The 14,003-nt window shown below is 46.3% G+C and overlaps 1 protein-coding gene across 1 annotated transcript in view; it reads left to right on the top strand.

The window, feature by feature from the left end:
* Slit3 (slit guidance ligand 3) overlaps positions 1-14,003 on the top strand; it is a 561,683-nt gene that overhangs the window by 509,266 nt on the left and 38,414 nt on the right. The window contains exons 21-24 of the mRNA XM_051180959.1: positions 874-942; positions 3,043-3,114; positions 3,693-3,764; positions 12,757-12,828. Of these exons, the coding sequence (XP_051036916.1) occupies positions 874-942; positions 3,043-3,114; positions 3,693-3,764; positions 12,757-12,828 (285 nt within the window). The remainder of the gene's footprint in view (positions 1-873; positions 943-3,042; positions 3,115-3,692; positions 3,765-12,756; positions 12,829-14,003) is intronic.

Below are 14,003 nucleotides of genomic sequence, written 5' to 3'. Positions count from 1 at the left end.
TATACACACACACACATTTTTTCCCCATTTTGGGGGGAGCTAAGCACTGAGGCCCTCATTTTTTCCCATTTAATTCCCTGGAGCTCTAGTAGACTGTCCCTGAGTATCATCTGACACTTCGAGTCTCCCTCAATTTGAATTTGAGTTCTTAAGACAATTGTTGGCTCAATTCCCCAACTACCCTCCCATGAGCTAAGTAAAAGCCACGTGGAATTGTCAGGGAGACCTGGGTCCAAATTCTAGACCAGTGGTATTCAACTTTCCTAATACTTTGACCCTTCAATACAGTTTCTTGGGTTGTAGTGACCCCCCTCCACGCCATATAATTATTTTCATCGCTACTTCATAACTGTAATTTTACTACGGTTATGATTCATTGTAAACATCTGATATGCGGGATGCCTGACATGTGACCCCCAAAGGAGTTGTGACCCACATGTTGAGAACCACTAACCCTTAGGTTAGAGTCTAGATCAACTATTTGTTTCTGAGTAACCTTGGGTAAGTGGTTCCTTGACTGTGTTATCTCTGCTACTCAGATACTGTTACAAGTCAACATCAAGTGAGTGCTTCATTTATTAATACTAAACAAATTTGCATTGAGTACCCTAGTATTTATCAGCAGTGTTAAGAGCCCTGCTAGGATACAGTGAAGGGCACTTTTAGCATGAACTCTGCCATCATGAAACTTACCAGTCTAGTAGAGATAAATATCACCGACTGAGTGATCTCACAAGTGTACAATGACGACAGGTATTGGGGTTGGGTATGGAAAGGTTAACTCAGGAATGTAACTCAGGAAAGGTTAACTCAGAGGATGTAAATGGTGTGCGGTACCCTTCCCAGTGGGATCACTCTGTGCCTCTCTTTCAGGTACCTAGAAGGAAACCATTTAACAGCGGTGCCCAAAGAGTTGTCCACCCTCCGACAGCTGACACTTATGTAAGGAGCCTGCCACGTGGCAGGCATCTGTTTCCCCTTCCTGAGGTGGTGTGGGACAGGGCAATGGGGGAAAGAGAAAACAGCACCGGGACAGATGCAGCAGTTCTCAACCTGCATGCCTGCATGCCTGCATGGCACAGGGAAGACAGCTGGGAGGAAACAGACCAGGCTGATGTAGGATGTTTTGCCAGCGGGGCAAATGTGTGGAAATAGCCAAAGCATGTCATCATGGGCTCTGAACTACCTCCCTATTGGCTTGCCTCTGACCTCCCAGGCTCCAAGCTGAATTCCCAAGCCTTCTGAACTTCCAGTTCCTTCAGAGCTGTGGCCACACTAAAAAACTGCCAGGAGCTCAAGCAGGCATCCCTTCTTCCTTCTCTGGTTTCCCAGAAAAATGTTTCAAGTAGAAGGTTTAAACAAAGGGCCTTCAATAACGCCTGCTACAAGCTTCCAGGCTCCCAAAAACCTGAAAACCCCTGAATGGGAAACAGGAAACCTGGGCATGGGAGAGGGCCATGAGTTCTGCCCCTCAGCGGCATCATTGCCTTGCCTTCGTGGGACAGAGGGGTAAAATTATTCCTTGGGCAAGTGGTAATTCCTGTGTCTGCCTGAGAGGCACAGGTGCCAGTCCACAAGAGACAAGAAGGGTTCTTTCCCAATGAATGTCAGAGGCCCACTAATGAAAAGTTCCAGAAAGCCGCCATTTGGTCCCATTCTTGTTCTCCAGAAACCAGTGTCTGTATTAACTTTTCTCAAACTCAGAGCTATGGACATCTGGGGCTGGATAATTATTAGTTAGGAGAATTGTCATGATTATCATGAGAAACCTGGCAGTGACCTTGGCTTCTATGAGAAGCCAGTAGCACTTCCCAGTAGCAACAGCCAAGGGGAAAAAAAAGTCTGTAGACATTACCAAATGGAATGGTAAAACAAGAGAGCCCCGGTTGAAAACCACTGTTCTATAGCAGTGGTCACGGGCTTCTACTGTGCAGAATTACCCAGGTAGGAGCTGTTCATGCTGTCATTTAATACTGTCGCAACACCCACGTACAGCATTTTAATCAGAATATACAGGCAGGGAACTCTGGCTTCAGAAGATTTATAAGTTCCTTGGGTGATTTCAGTGTACAGTTAATAATCACCCTGCTGTTCTGGGAATTTGTCTCTGAGGAAAAGCCAGAGGGTGTAGTGGATAGAGGTCTCTTCTCCCACCAACTTTGTTCCTCCTAAGAGAAAAACCAGATGGCGTGAATAAATGACAAAGGAGGACTGGTGATAAGAATTGATCAGGGGGACAGTTGTGCTGGCACACACCGGTAGGATTTACTTATGGAGATAGAGGTAGGAGGGTCATGAGTTTGAGGCCAGCCTGGACTACACATTTTTTAGCCAGGCAGTGATGTTGATGCCTTAAATCCCAGCCCTGGGGAGGGGGTGGCAGAGGTAGGCAAATCTGTTGAGTTCTAGGCCAGCCTGGTCTACAGATCAAGTTCTAAGACAGCCAAGGCTATACAGAAAAATCCTATCTCAGGAAAAAAAAAGGGAAGGAGGGAGGAAGAGGGGAAAGGAGGGAGGGAGGGAGGGAGGAAGAGGGAAAAGGAGGGAGGGAGGGAGGGAGGATAAGGAGAGATTGTTTTCTTATGTGTTATGTTTTGTTAGAATGAAATAGATGAATAGGAATGTAATTGAATGATTTAATCGTTGAATGAGTAAATACATGGATGAATGGGTGGGCAAGGACAATGTAAATGGAAAAATTAACATTTGTATCAATGTATGAGTAGGTGATGGATGGGTGGGAGGGGGATAGGTGGAAAAATGAGCAAGTGAGTGGATTAAATATGAGAATGGGGAGGCATACAGAAGGACAAATGGAGATGAGTGAGTGTATATCTAGACAGATGATCAAAGGTGTGCAGGAATAGTAGGTGAGTGTGTGAATCGACGTAAATGAGTGCATGGATAGGTGGATGAACGGGTGCACGGGTGGTAGTGAATGGACTGATTGATAGGTGGTGTACTCATGTAATAGTGGGTTGTAGGCTCCCTCAGGTGCAGCTAACAGTAACTCGTGGCTTTTCTGTTTTAAACTTTATCTAGTGACCTGAGCAACAACAGCATCGGCATGCTGACCAATTACACCTTCAGCAACATGTCCCACCTCTCCACACTGTGAGTATGGTGGTATCTCACGTTTAACATTCATGGGCAGGGCCCATGTCTTGTTGCCCCTCAGTCCCTAGTTGCCTTGCTGTCTTGGTCCTCAAGACTTTAGCTGCCCTAGTGAAAGGCAGACTTCAGTCATCAGAAGATGTAAAAAGGAGGTAGGGGCCTGGCAGATGGAGGAACTAGAAGCTAATTACCTCTGAAGAAGGCTGTCTTTGGAATGCCTTCTGGGATATACGCATGTTCTTTCCCAGTGGAGGGTTTCCTACACAATTATGTTTTGCTCAGACCCATTTATTTCCCATTAGCTCGGCACGTTGTAAGCACACACCATTTGACAGTGGAGGGAGGTGGTAGGAAAGCTGATTAGAGAGCCAGTCTGCTGTGGAACATGGGGGTGGGGGACCAGCTTAGGAGCTTCCCGGACTGATAGGAGGTTTCTCTTCCCTCTGTATTACGGTTCCTTTGTCAATATATTAAACCAGGGAAACTGGAGGAAACATTTGCTTTGATGGGTCCGCAGTGTAAACAATGCACCCACGAGAACAGGAGCAGCCAGCGGGCTCACATTTCTCTCTCCACAGGATCCTGAGCTACAACAGACTGAGATGCATCCCAGTCCATGCCTTCAACGGTCTACGGTCACTCCGAGTGCTGTAAGTCACAGGGTCTTGGGTCAGCTTACATGGTACTGGATATTAGCATGAGGTGTACAGAGCTGCCTTCCCCACTGTCCTTTGTGCAAAGCCCATTCATTGGCACCCTTATTTATTCAGTGGGGTAAAGATTCTATGAGTCAGCCACGCCTGAGGTTCTGCACACTGCCACTCATGAACCTTTAGCTCATCACTCACCCCCTCAGGTCTGCACTTTGCTGTGTGTACCTGTGATTAGGAAATTAGGCTACACAAATGTGTCCTCCTTCTCATGAGCACAGAGTGGGGTGTGGGGACACATTATGATGGGCAGGCTGCTCACAGGTAGTCACTATGGCTTCAGAAGGGTGACACAGCTTGTAAGGACCAGAGATGACAAGCTGGAAAGCCAGGTGCCATCCAAGCTCAGAAGGTTGGATTACAAGTATCTTTTCCAAAAACCAAAAGTTTTAGGCCTGGGTGCAATGACATACATGTGTAATCCCAGTCCTTAGGAAGCTTAAGAGGAAGAACCCAGCCTAGACTATTTAGTGACTTTGAGTCTAGCCTGGACTAGTTAACAGGATCCTGTCTCACAAAAAAAAAAAAAAAAATAAAAAAAAATCAAAGTTTTAGCAAGTTGCCAGCATTTAAGTACAACCAACAAATCCCGATGTCCACCTTCTCTTGGGAACTGAAGCGTCCCAGCCATCCCTGAGCTCTTGATCTGCATTTCTGCAGACAGGATTGCACAGACTGTACCCTCCCCACTTATATGCCCTCATGCCTGCCTGGTCCTGTCCTGCCCCTGAGTTGAGGGCAGCTCCATTGAGGCAGATAAGCTAGAGAGCTCACACAAAGACTAGAGGGCTTCTCCTTCCCAAGCATGGCTCTGCCCCTCCCTCCCTGTGTGTATTCTCACCCATAAAAACCAGATAATGATGGTAACTGCCTCTCCGAATCTTAGGAGGAGTAATGAGATGCTGCATCTAAAACACACATCACAGCTCTGGCAACGGTGGATATGGAATAACTCTATTTGTTCTGGTCTCAGCGGGAGCTTGCCAGAGCAAGTGGACACTGTGCTACCCCAACTCTAGGTCCAACTTGTATACCTTTCTACCTTGCACTGTTTTACTGGAACAAAAAAAAAGTTGCGTCTTTTCCTGCTGTCACTTTTAAAGGATCTCCTCATGAAGGCAGAGATGTCATCCTGCTCTTCAAACTCTCAACTATATTTTCTAGTCCATCATTGTTTCCATATTTGGAAAGATCAGGTCTGGCCATTCCTTCTTCTGAACCTTTGCAATAGTACTGTGAACTTGAGAGGATGATACCCATTATAGAGATGGAGAAACTGAGACCTGGATGGTGAAGTAACTGGCCAAGTGTGCTGAGTCCATCCTCCTGCCTCAGTGCTATCCACAAACAGCACCTACCAACCTGGTCCATTTCAGAGGCTCTGGGCTGGTGTGAATTATTAAGACCTGCAAAACACCCATGTCAGCGACAACTCCCGCCACATGTCATCTGCACTGTTATTAAAAATCAATTCTCTGGGGGCAAAGAAGTGCCCATACTGACAGTGTGCAATCTGTTATTGTCACTTATTTATTATCCACTTTCTCCAGGGAGTTTGGAAATGGAAACATCAGCGAAACCATTTCCCTGTTTCCAGCTGAATGCAATAGTGGATAGGTCTCATTCATCCAGCCCAAAGCCAGACCAGCTCCCGCTTCACTGCCTGCTGGCCCCTCTCCATCCCAGTCTCCAATCTGTCCTTCAGTCAATCTAATGCTACTGGGGATGGGCTGGATGGCACAAGACAGACCTACCAGCTTTAACTGGATCTCCATGCATGGGTTCAAGATTTGCAGGCGTTCTGATGGGGATAATCTAAAGATTCTGAGAGAGAAATTGGTTATCCCTGTCCATCTGTCCATTAGCTGGGGTGATGGTGTGAGCATCACAGCCTGCTGGGGGCTCCTTATGTGTCCTCCCCCAACCCCACTACCATCATGAGGTCCCAGGAATGTCTGCCTGCATTCAGCAAGAGGCTGCTTCTTCTTGAGTTAAGAGTCAGCAGACATTAGCATGGTCATGCTAGAAGCAGATCTTGGTCATAAAACCGATCTCAGAATCTCTCATTCCACCCAAGTACCTCAGTGGGGAGCAGCCATTTTCTGCATAAGGACCAATTCAGGAAAAATAACAGCGTTTATGGGCTACATTTTTACGGTATTTGTGTCCTTTCTTCTAGTAATTGCACCTGTAGGAATTTACACTACAGAAAAACCCAAAATGGAGGGAAAGGTTCTATAAATCTGAGTCTTTGTTGCGTTGTTATTTTTAACCTAAATTTTAAATGTTACCTACCAGGACCACAATGGGGAAATGTATAAAGAGATTATGACACAACTAGTCAATGAGGTGCAGTTATTAAAAGAGATAAAGATGAAAACTGGACACAGCGTGGAAACGGGCTACTTAGCTATTGTGTGAGAAAGGAAACTTAATTATATGATCTTGTAAACATTGACACTGATGAGCAGAGACCAAAGGGAACAGGAGGAGGAAGGGCTTGTGACTGGCTTCTGATACCGACTGAGCAGGACTGGAGACTGCAATGTGGTGGCAGTTTAGGGAGCTGGGCAGAAGATGAGGGGTGTTTTGTTTGCTTATTTATTTGTTGAGTTCATGTGTGTGAGTGTAGGCACACATGCTGCATGCAGCACACCTGTGGAGGTCAGAGGACGTCCTTAATGTCCTCAATGTGAGGCAGAATCCTTGGTTGTTAACTGCTGTGTTCACCAGGCTCGCAGGCCTGTGAGCATCCAAGGATTTTCTTGTCTCTGCTGTCCCATCTTGCTAGAGAACTGGGATGACAGAGAAACACTACTGCTGGCTTTAGGTGGGTTCTGCATATATGAACTCAAGTCCACACACTTCTGTGCAGGTGTCTTGCCTACTGAGCCACCTTCCTGGTCCTGGGTAAGTTTGTTTTTAATTAGGAATTGCATTATCTATAGTGAGATGTATTCGTACATATGTGCACATTTCTGTGTGTGTCTATGTCTGTCTCTGTGTCTGTGCGTGTCTGTAGGTAGTGTATCTATGTGTGTGTATCTATTTAACTGCCTGTCTGTGTCTCTTTCTCTGTCTGCCTGTCGTGTGTCGTGTGTGTGTGTGTGTGTGTGTGTGTGTGTATGTGTGTGTGTTGTGTGTTTGCTTACTGTCTGTCTCTGTGTATGTGTGTCTGGTTGTTTCTCTCTGTCCCTGACTCTATCTCTCGCTGTCTCTGTGTGTGTGTGTGTCTGTGTGTATGTGTATGTCTGTCTCTCTGTCTCTGTAAGTGTATGTTAGGGAGTACAGCTGAGTGCATTTCAGAGAAGGCAGGAGAGTGGTCAGGACTCTCACGTACAACACACTGTGTGAGGAAAATGAATATTTTATCTCCTTCCCTTGTGATGTGAACTAGCTAGTGAGAACATTCTTGTGGGCACTCTTGTCCTTCTTTGGGGATCTGTACACTCCTAAGGATCTCTGCCCCACACAGAGTCACATGTTTTGTGTGTGTGTGGTCCTGAATGTCACTCCTCCAGTCCCACATAGGGGCACCTGGAATCAGTTAGGATGGGGGTGGGGGCTGTCCCAACATGTACAGAGGGAGAGACTGACACTGTTATTCATCATCCTTCAGATTTGTAGCTTCTCATCCACGAAGCAAGACTGAAGGACAGCATGAGGCCCTCCTACAACGTCCCCACTCAGGGCTCCAGATGCTCTTTGTTTGGTTACCTTCCCAAGAGGGACCTCACTGCCTCACCAGAGAGCTGGCCCACCTCTGACAGCCTGGCAGATGCTGCTGATGAGCTGAAAGGTGGTGCTGGCGGCCTCCATACCATGGTGCAGGCTTACTCTTTGAGAGCAAAATCAAAAATAACCACTAAAATTCAGCAGGAACTTCACAACCAAGAGGAAGCCTTAGATATATCCCTGTCTAAACTTATCCCTTTGGAGATAGGGACTGAAAAGTTTAGGAACTTGCTCTTGATCATTCTCCTTCATGATGCCTTCAGTGGACAAGCCACAATGCTGACCTGGGAGGTGGGCACACACAGTAAGGGAGACGCCATTGCTGTCTTCTAAGAGGGGAAACTGTCAAGCTGAGAAGCATTTGTAACCCAGGGTGACACCAGAGGAGGAGAGCCACAGGCCAGTGAAGGCATCACCACACCCTGCCCACCTCAAGGCTCTCAGAAAGAGCAACCTTCTCTGTAATGTCACCATTGGTGTTTGTTAAGCCTTCACTATGCACTGCCCAAGGGATAAGGGCTTCTGTGACGTTATCATATTCTCCACCCTATTATTCCTATCTCACCTATGAGTGAACTGAGGCTGAGTAAGCATTAGTGCTTTGCCTAAGATAATGCAGTTGGGACTGAACCCAAGACTGTTCTGTTTCCAAATCAGTTCTCCTGTTTCCAAGGCTGAGATGATGCCAATGAGGCTCACCTAAGTAGAGAAGGGAGTGAAGAACATTCTAGAGGGTGACAATATGGATACCCTATAAAGAGGACCTTAAGATCAAGGGCAAGTATGGAGGCTGGAGTGTTGGCTCAGTGGGTAAGAGCACTTGCTGCTCTTCCAGAGAACTGGAGCTCAGTTCCCAGCACGCACATCAAGTGACTCACAGCAGCCTGTAACTGTAGCTCCAGAGCTATTGTGATTGGGGGCAGAGGGGAATGGGTGGAGTTGGCTGGCTAGGGAGATGGAGAAAGGAAGTTAGGAGAAAGAAAGAGGACCTGATCAAAATACATTGTATGAAAATACATTTAAATTAAATACAAAAAAGGTGAAGCAGGAGAGAGGACTTGGGACCATACTGCCAATGCTTACTGGATCTTGTCTCCAGTCCAGAAATGGCATCATGGGGCTCACTGCTGCCTTATAATTGGTGGAAAATATAATTACAGGATTCTAATTTATATGAGCAATGCCTTGAGAGGACTGGCCACGAAATAAATCCAAGAAAAAAAGATGATCATGCGCTGAGTCCTCCAGCATCTGGGGTCTTAGGGGCTTTGTACCTTTCCCCCCAATGCTCACAGCTGGCTGGCTTAGTAAATACATAGTATTATAATAGGCTCTTCCAGACCAATGGAGAGGAGACCAGCTCAAACTACCTGGGGCAGAGAGGGGGTTGGGGGGGGGCATGATCTCGTCTTCAGACAACTGAGAAGTTCAGAGTAGACTAGGTTCTGAGACTAGGAGAAGGCATGCCAGAGATGAGTGCAGCTGCCTTGCCCCTCAGCCCTCTTTCATGCAGGGGTTCCCCTCCTGGGTGGGGCACATTTATCTCCTCATTCCAACCTGTGGAGGGAGCATCCTGACAGGCTGGGAGGTCCTGCAAAATGAAACCTCCCACTCACTTCTGAATTCTGGAGGGAGGCCCAGGGTTGTCTCTCACTGGCCCTAAAGGGGAGCTCTTACTGTCCCTCTGACAGTGTTCCTGTGCTGGAGTGAATGGATAATGGAGAGAAGTGTTCAGAACTGGACGTGTGTGCATATGCAGGAGCTGCACGAAATGCAAAGATGCAGGAGGCCCAATGGCTGAAGTTTACACCTCTTCTGTGACAGGGGCCATAGAGAAGGCAGTAGAGCTCCCTAAGCAACCTCAGAGGGGTAATAAATGGGGTTTAGGAGAGGCTGTGAGCCCAGAGGTCAGACAATAGCCTGGGCCAAAGTCACGGTAGACTTTGGGTGTGATGTTGGGTTTTCAGTCTCCTCTGAGATGGGAGTGTAATCTTCCTGAGTGGCTAAATGTTATTAAAAAGCTTAAGGATGGCCATGGGTCTTTTCGATGGATTCGGGTCTTTAGTCCACATGGGAACTCCAGGGACAGTCCCTTCCTGTGCTTCCTGGGAGAAAGGGGAGCAGGAGGTCAGAAGGGATCATGAGGCCCTTCCTGCTGCCAGCATGACAAAGCACAATGCATAAGACATACAAAAGTCTGTGAGTCGGAGGTGGGCAGATCTCTGAGTTCAAGGCCAGCCTGATCTACAAAGTGAGTCCCCAGGACAGCCAAGACTACAGAGAGGAAACCCTGTCTTCAAAAAGAAAAAGAAAAGATTGTGTATTCACTGAGTTCACATGAGGAACCTCACACCAGTCTTTGTGACACTGATTGCCCAGACCCAGAAAGAACTCAGATGGGTCCTGCCATCTCTATACAAACTATGAGCACCTGGGCATTCAGAGGTCCCAAGGTTCAGATGGTCCAAGTGTAACAAGGGGCAGGTCAATTTCATACTGCTCCAATGATTCTATCTTCTGCATCTGATAGGGGATGCCTTTAGCATCACCTAGAACAGTGGTTCTCAACCCTACTAATGCTATGACCCTTTAGTACAGTTCCTCATGTTGTGCTGACCCCCACCATAAAATTATCCCATTGCTACTTCATAACTGTAATGTTGCTATTGCTATGAACCATAATCTAAATTATTTTGGAGATAAGAGGTTTGTCAAGGGGCTCACAACCCACAGGTTGAGGACTTCTGGCCTAGATACATGCACAGAGGGAGTGTGCCTACTCATCACGTCTAAGGCCCTGGGTATTTTACAGGAGAGGGAAGATAAACCCTTGCTTTAAGCAATAGGAGAAAGCCCTAGTCCCTTCCCCATGAACCGTGGCCCCAGGACAAACAGCACCAGTGCAACTGGGAACCTTCAGAATCTCACTCAGGTCCCTGCAGATGTACATCAGACACGGAAATCTGAATGGTGTGTCTTTGTCAATTAGCATACATTAATCACACATAATGATAGTTTTCATTGTGAGGTTTTCAAGCATGTTCTGGTCATATTCATACCCTATTTTCCTCTCTTGGCCTCTTACCACCCTCAGGGATCACTTTTCCCCTTCATCATCAACTAGTCTCCCTTCTAATTTCATGCCACATTTGTTGTTTCTTTGTGTGGCACAGTAAGTTTCCTTGGAGTTACTGACAGGAGTATAGCCTTAACCCTAAACCCCAAACCCTAGTAAGGGTTTTTTTTTAATACTTCTAAATTTTTGTTTATTCATTTTATGTGCATTGGCATTTTGCCTGCCTATGTCACACCACACATGTGAGTTATGGACAGTTGTGAACCACTATGTGAGTGCTGGGAATTGAACCTGGTTTCTCTGGAGAGCAGTGTTCTTATCCACTGAGCTATCTCGCCAGCTGCTAAGGCTGAGGAGTTTTTGTTTTTGTTTTTTAAGGAGTATGAGTACCTTACCAGTGACTGTACTAGTGTAGAAAATGTTTCTCCCTCTCCCAGCAACCTAAACATCCTCGGGGAGGAATGGAGCCCCATGACCCCTCCCTACCCATCTGGGTCAAATGCCGATGGGTCCTGTCAGTCTTGTGCAGATCTTATGCAAGTAACCATAGCTGCTTTGAAGTCAAGAATGCATCAGCCATATCCTGTCCGGAAGTCAGCCTCCCACGCCACTCCTCCTCCCCTCTATTTCCTCCAGGCCTTAGGAATTTTCTGCCCTCTCTTTCACAGTTTTCCCTAAGTCAGATCCATGTCCAGAGCCTTCAACAGTCACTTCCTCTCCGAACTTTGCTAGTCATGTCTGCGTAGTCACCACTGGCCACTACAAAAAGAAGTTTCTCTGACCAGATCTAACAGCAGCACTAAACTAAACTATGAACATAGTTATCTAGAAGGCATTTTAATGGAAACATCACGTCCACTTAGAAAAAATTAAAACCCTAGTAGGTGTCTCTCCCCCTCCCCAGCTCACCCCCCCCAGCCCCCTGGCTGGGTCCTCTTCTGCCATAGGATTTTGGCTCCAATGTGGACCAAGCCTCAATTCTAAACAGCGGATGGTCAGTTAGCTGCCTCCCCCTGCTTGTAACTGACTTGTTACTATTGCACCAATGGGCACATGTTGCCTGGCCAGTCAGTTCAGTCCTATAGAACACAAGGTTCACAGTTATCTCCCAGAAGCCTGTGCAGCCCCTTCTGGCTCTATGAGAGCAAAACCACTGGGGAAGAAACTTCCAGTTTAGTCCCAACTTGATTTCTCTATGTGCTTGAGACCAGAGCATGTGGTGTCTTCAGCATTCATGTCTTCTCGCCTAATTCTGATGGGCAATGAGCCACACTTGCAGATACCTGTATTATTTTAGGGTTCTTAGGGAGGCAGCCAGCCCATCATAGCACTGAATTTTCACCTGTAATCTGTGGCTTCTGGGAGCAGCACTATCCACCCACACATGGTACCTCTATTCAAACTCTTTTATTTTTTTTGTTTTTAAACTAAGTAAATATGACGTTCCCTTATGACTTTTTCATACATTTTTAGTTTAGGTTTGTCCTACCACCATCATCTCTCTCTCGCATTCTTGCCACTACCACCACCCCCAATCGTCCCTGTCATTCATCGGTCAGCACTTAAAAAAATACTAGATTCTTTCTTCATAGTCTAACATATGCACCAGACCCTCATGTGACAATCTGACTGTGGCCATTCTCATTTGACAGTTAGAAACTGAGGCTCAAGAGAGAATAAGCCATTTTGCCCAAGGCCATACAGCTGGTAAATGGCAGAGAGGGAGTCTGAAAGCAACCTGGCATTAGAATGGATGGGATTAGCAACAGTTTATCAAACACAAGACATTGTATCTGAAACTAATAGTTCGGTTAGGTAGATGTGGCTCAGCTTCTCAGGTGTACAAAAGGAGGCTCAGAAAAGTAGTTTATCCTAAACATGTTTCCTACCACCAAAAGGAACTGCTTTCTGATTCTCACCCAGGTTCCTCCCCAAGCCCTCAGCCCCTCCACCCCTGCCTGCTGCTGCTGCTGTAGATGGAGCCCATGGCCCCGCAACAATGGCAATGACAACTAATATACCACTAGCTGTGGGGCTGTGGGAACCATGGAAGTGTGGCTGGGCTGGGTGAATGTGTTGGTCTCAGTGGGGTCACTTGCTAACCTGTGCCTTCTGCCTCAGAACCCTCCATGGCAATGACATTTCCAGTGTTCCTGAAGGCTCCTTCAACGATCTGACGTCCCTTTCACACCTGTAAGTAGCCTCTTTCTTAATGTACATTGGCTCAAAACAGAAAACAGTGATGGTGACAGCCACAGTGCCATGACTGTATTCTGTCCTTGTGTTAGGCAGATGGCCTTCCATATGCACAGGGGACTGGCTCCAGGAGCCCCAACAACCCACAGATGCTCAAGTCATTTATGTGCAATGAGGTGGCCTATGCATAGAATGTCATGCATCTTCCTGTGGACTTGAAATAGTCTCTAACTGTTTAAGATACCTACCACAGTGTACACTTTGTGAATAATGGTTATACTATATATTGGTTATAGAATAAAGGCCCAACTAAAGTCCAGGTTTATATGTATTCACTATATATGAAACTTTTAAAATTGTTCTTGACCCATAGTTGGTGGGACCTGGAAGTAGGAAAACTGACATTCAGAAGGCTGACAGGAGTTTGTTTTTGCAATACTGTATTCAGACTTTTCACAATGTCTGGTCTCAGAAGCCTTCAAAGGTTTCATCAATCCTGGCAAATGATGTCAATGTTTAAACCCTTATCATACCCTAAACATGCTCAATGAATTATCAGATGTGTTTCTCATGGCATTAAGGCACTTTATTCTCTTATATGTGATGAACTTGAGACTAAGGAAAGTTAAAGAATTCATCCCCAAGCTGCACAGCCAGCCCATAGCAGAAGCACAGTCTAGCTCCTGGGGTGCCTTGACTCCAGCGGGCATATTCTCATCCATTCTGTATCCGTTCTTATTCCGCTCAAGGAGATTGAGACCACAAATAATAGGTGACTATCTGAAAGTCACCCATCATGCCAGAGAGACTTCAAGTAGAGCTCAGTCTCCCTAACTCCCAGGCCAACCCTGTCTTCCCTAGCTAGCGCTCTCAGGTAGTGTTGTCTTCTGGGTTCCTACCTCTGTTGGTAAGTTCGTAAAATTGCATTCCTCCTCTGTATAAATTTTAATTATTTTTATGTCGTGTGCATAAGCTGCAATATAGTGACATGTATGCATTCTATAAATCAAAAATAGAAGTGTTAAAGAAAGGAATATTTTAAATGAGCCATGATAGTTTTCTTTTTCTTAATCACTTTGGAGAAGTTTGGGTTCAACTGCAGCCCTCTCCTCCGTATCGTCGATCTCACTGGATTGAAGCCGCTTCCTAAGCCTGGGTCTCAGAACCTCCTT

This window comes from Phodopus roborovskii, unplaced genomic scaffold (genome assembly GCF_943737965.1).
Source record: "Phodopus roborovskii unplaced genomic scaffold, PHOROB, whole genome shotgun sequence".
NCBI classification, from domain to species: domain Eukaryota; kingdom Metazoa; phylum Chordata; class Mammalia; order Rodentia; family Cricetidae; genus Phodopus; species Phodopus roborovskii.
The sequence above is the reverse complement of the archived record's forward strand: the minus strand, read 5'-3'. Positions and strand labels throughout refer to the sequence as shown.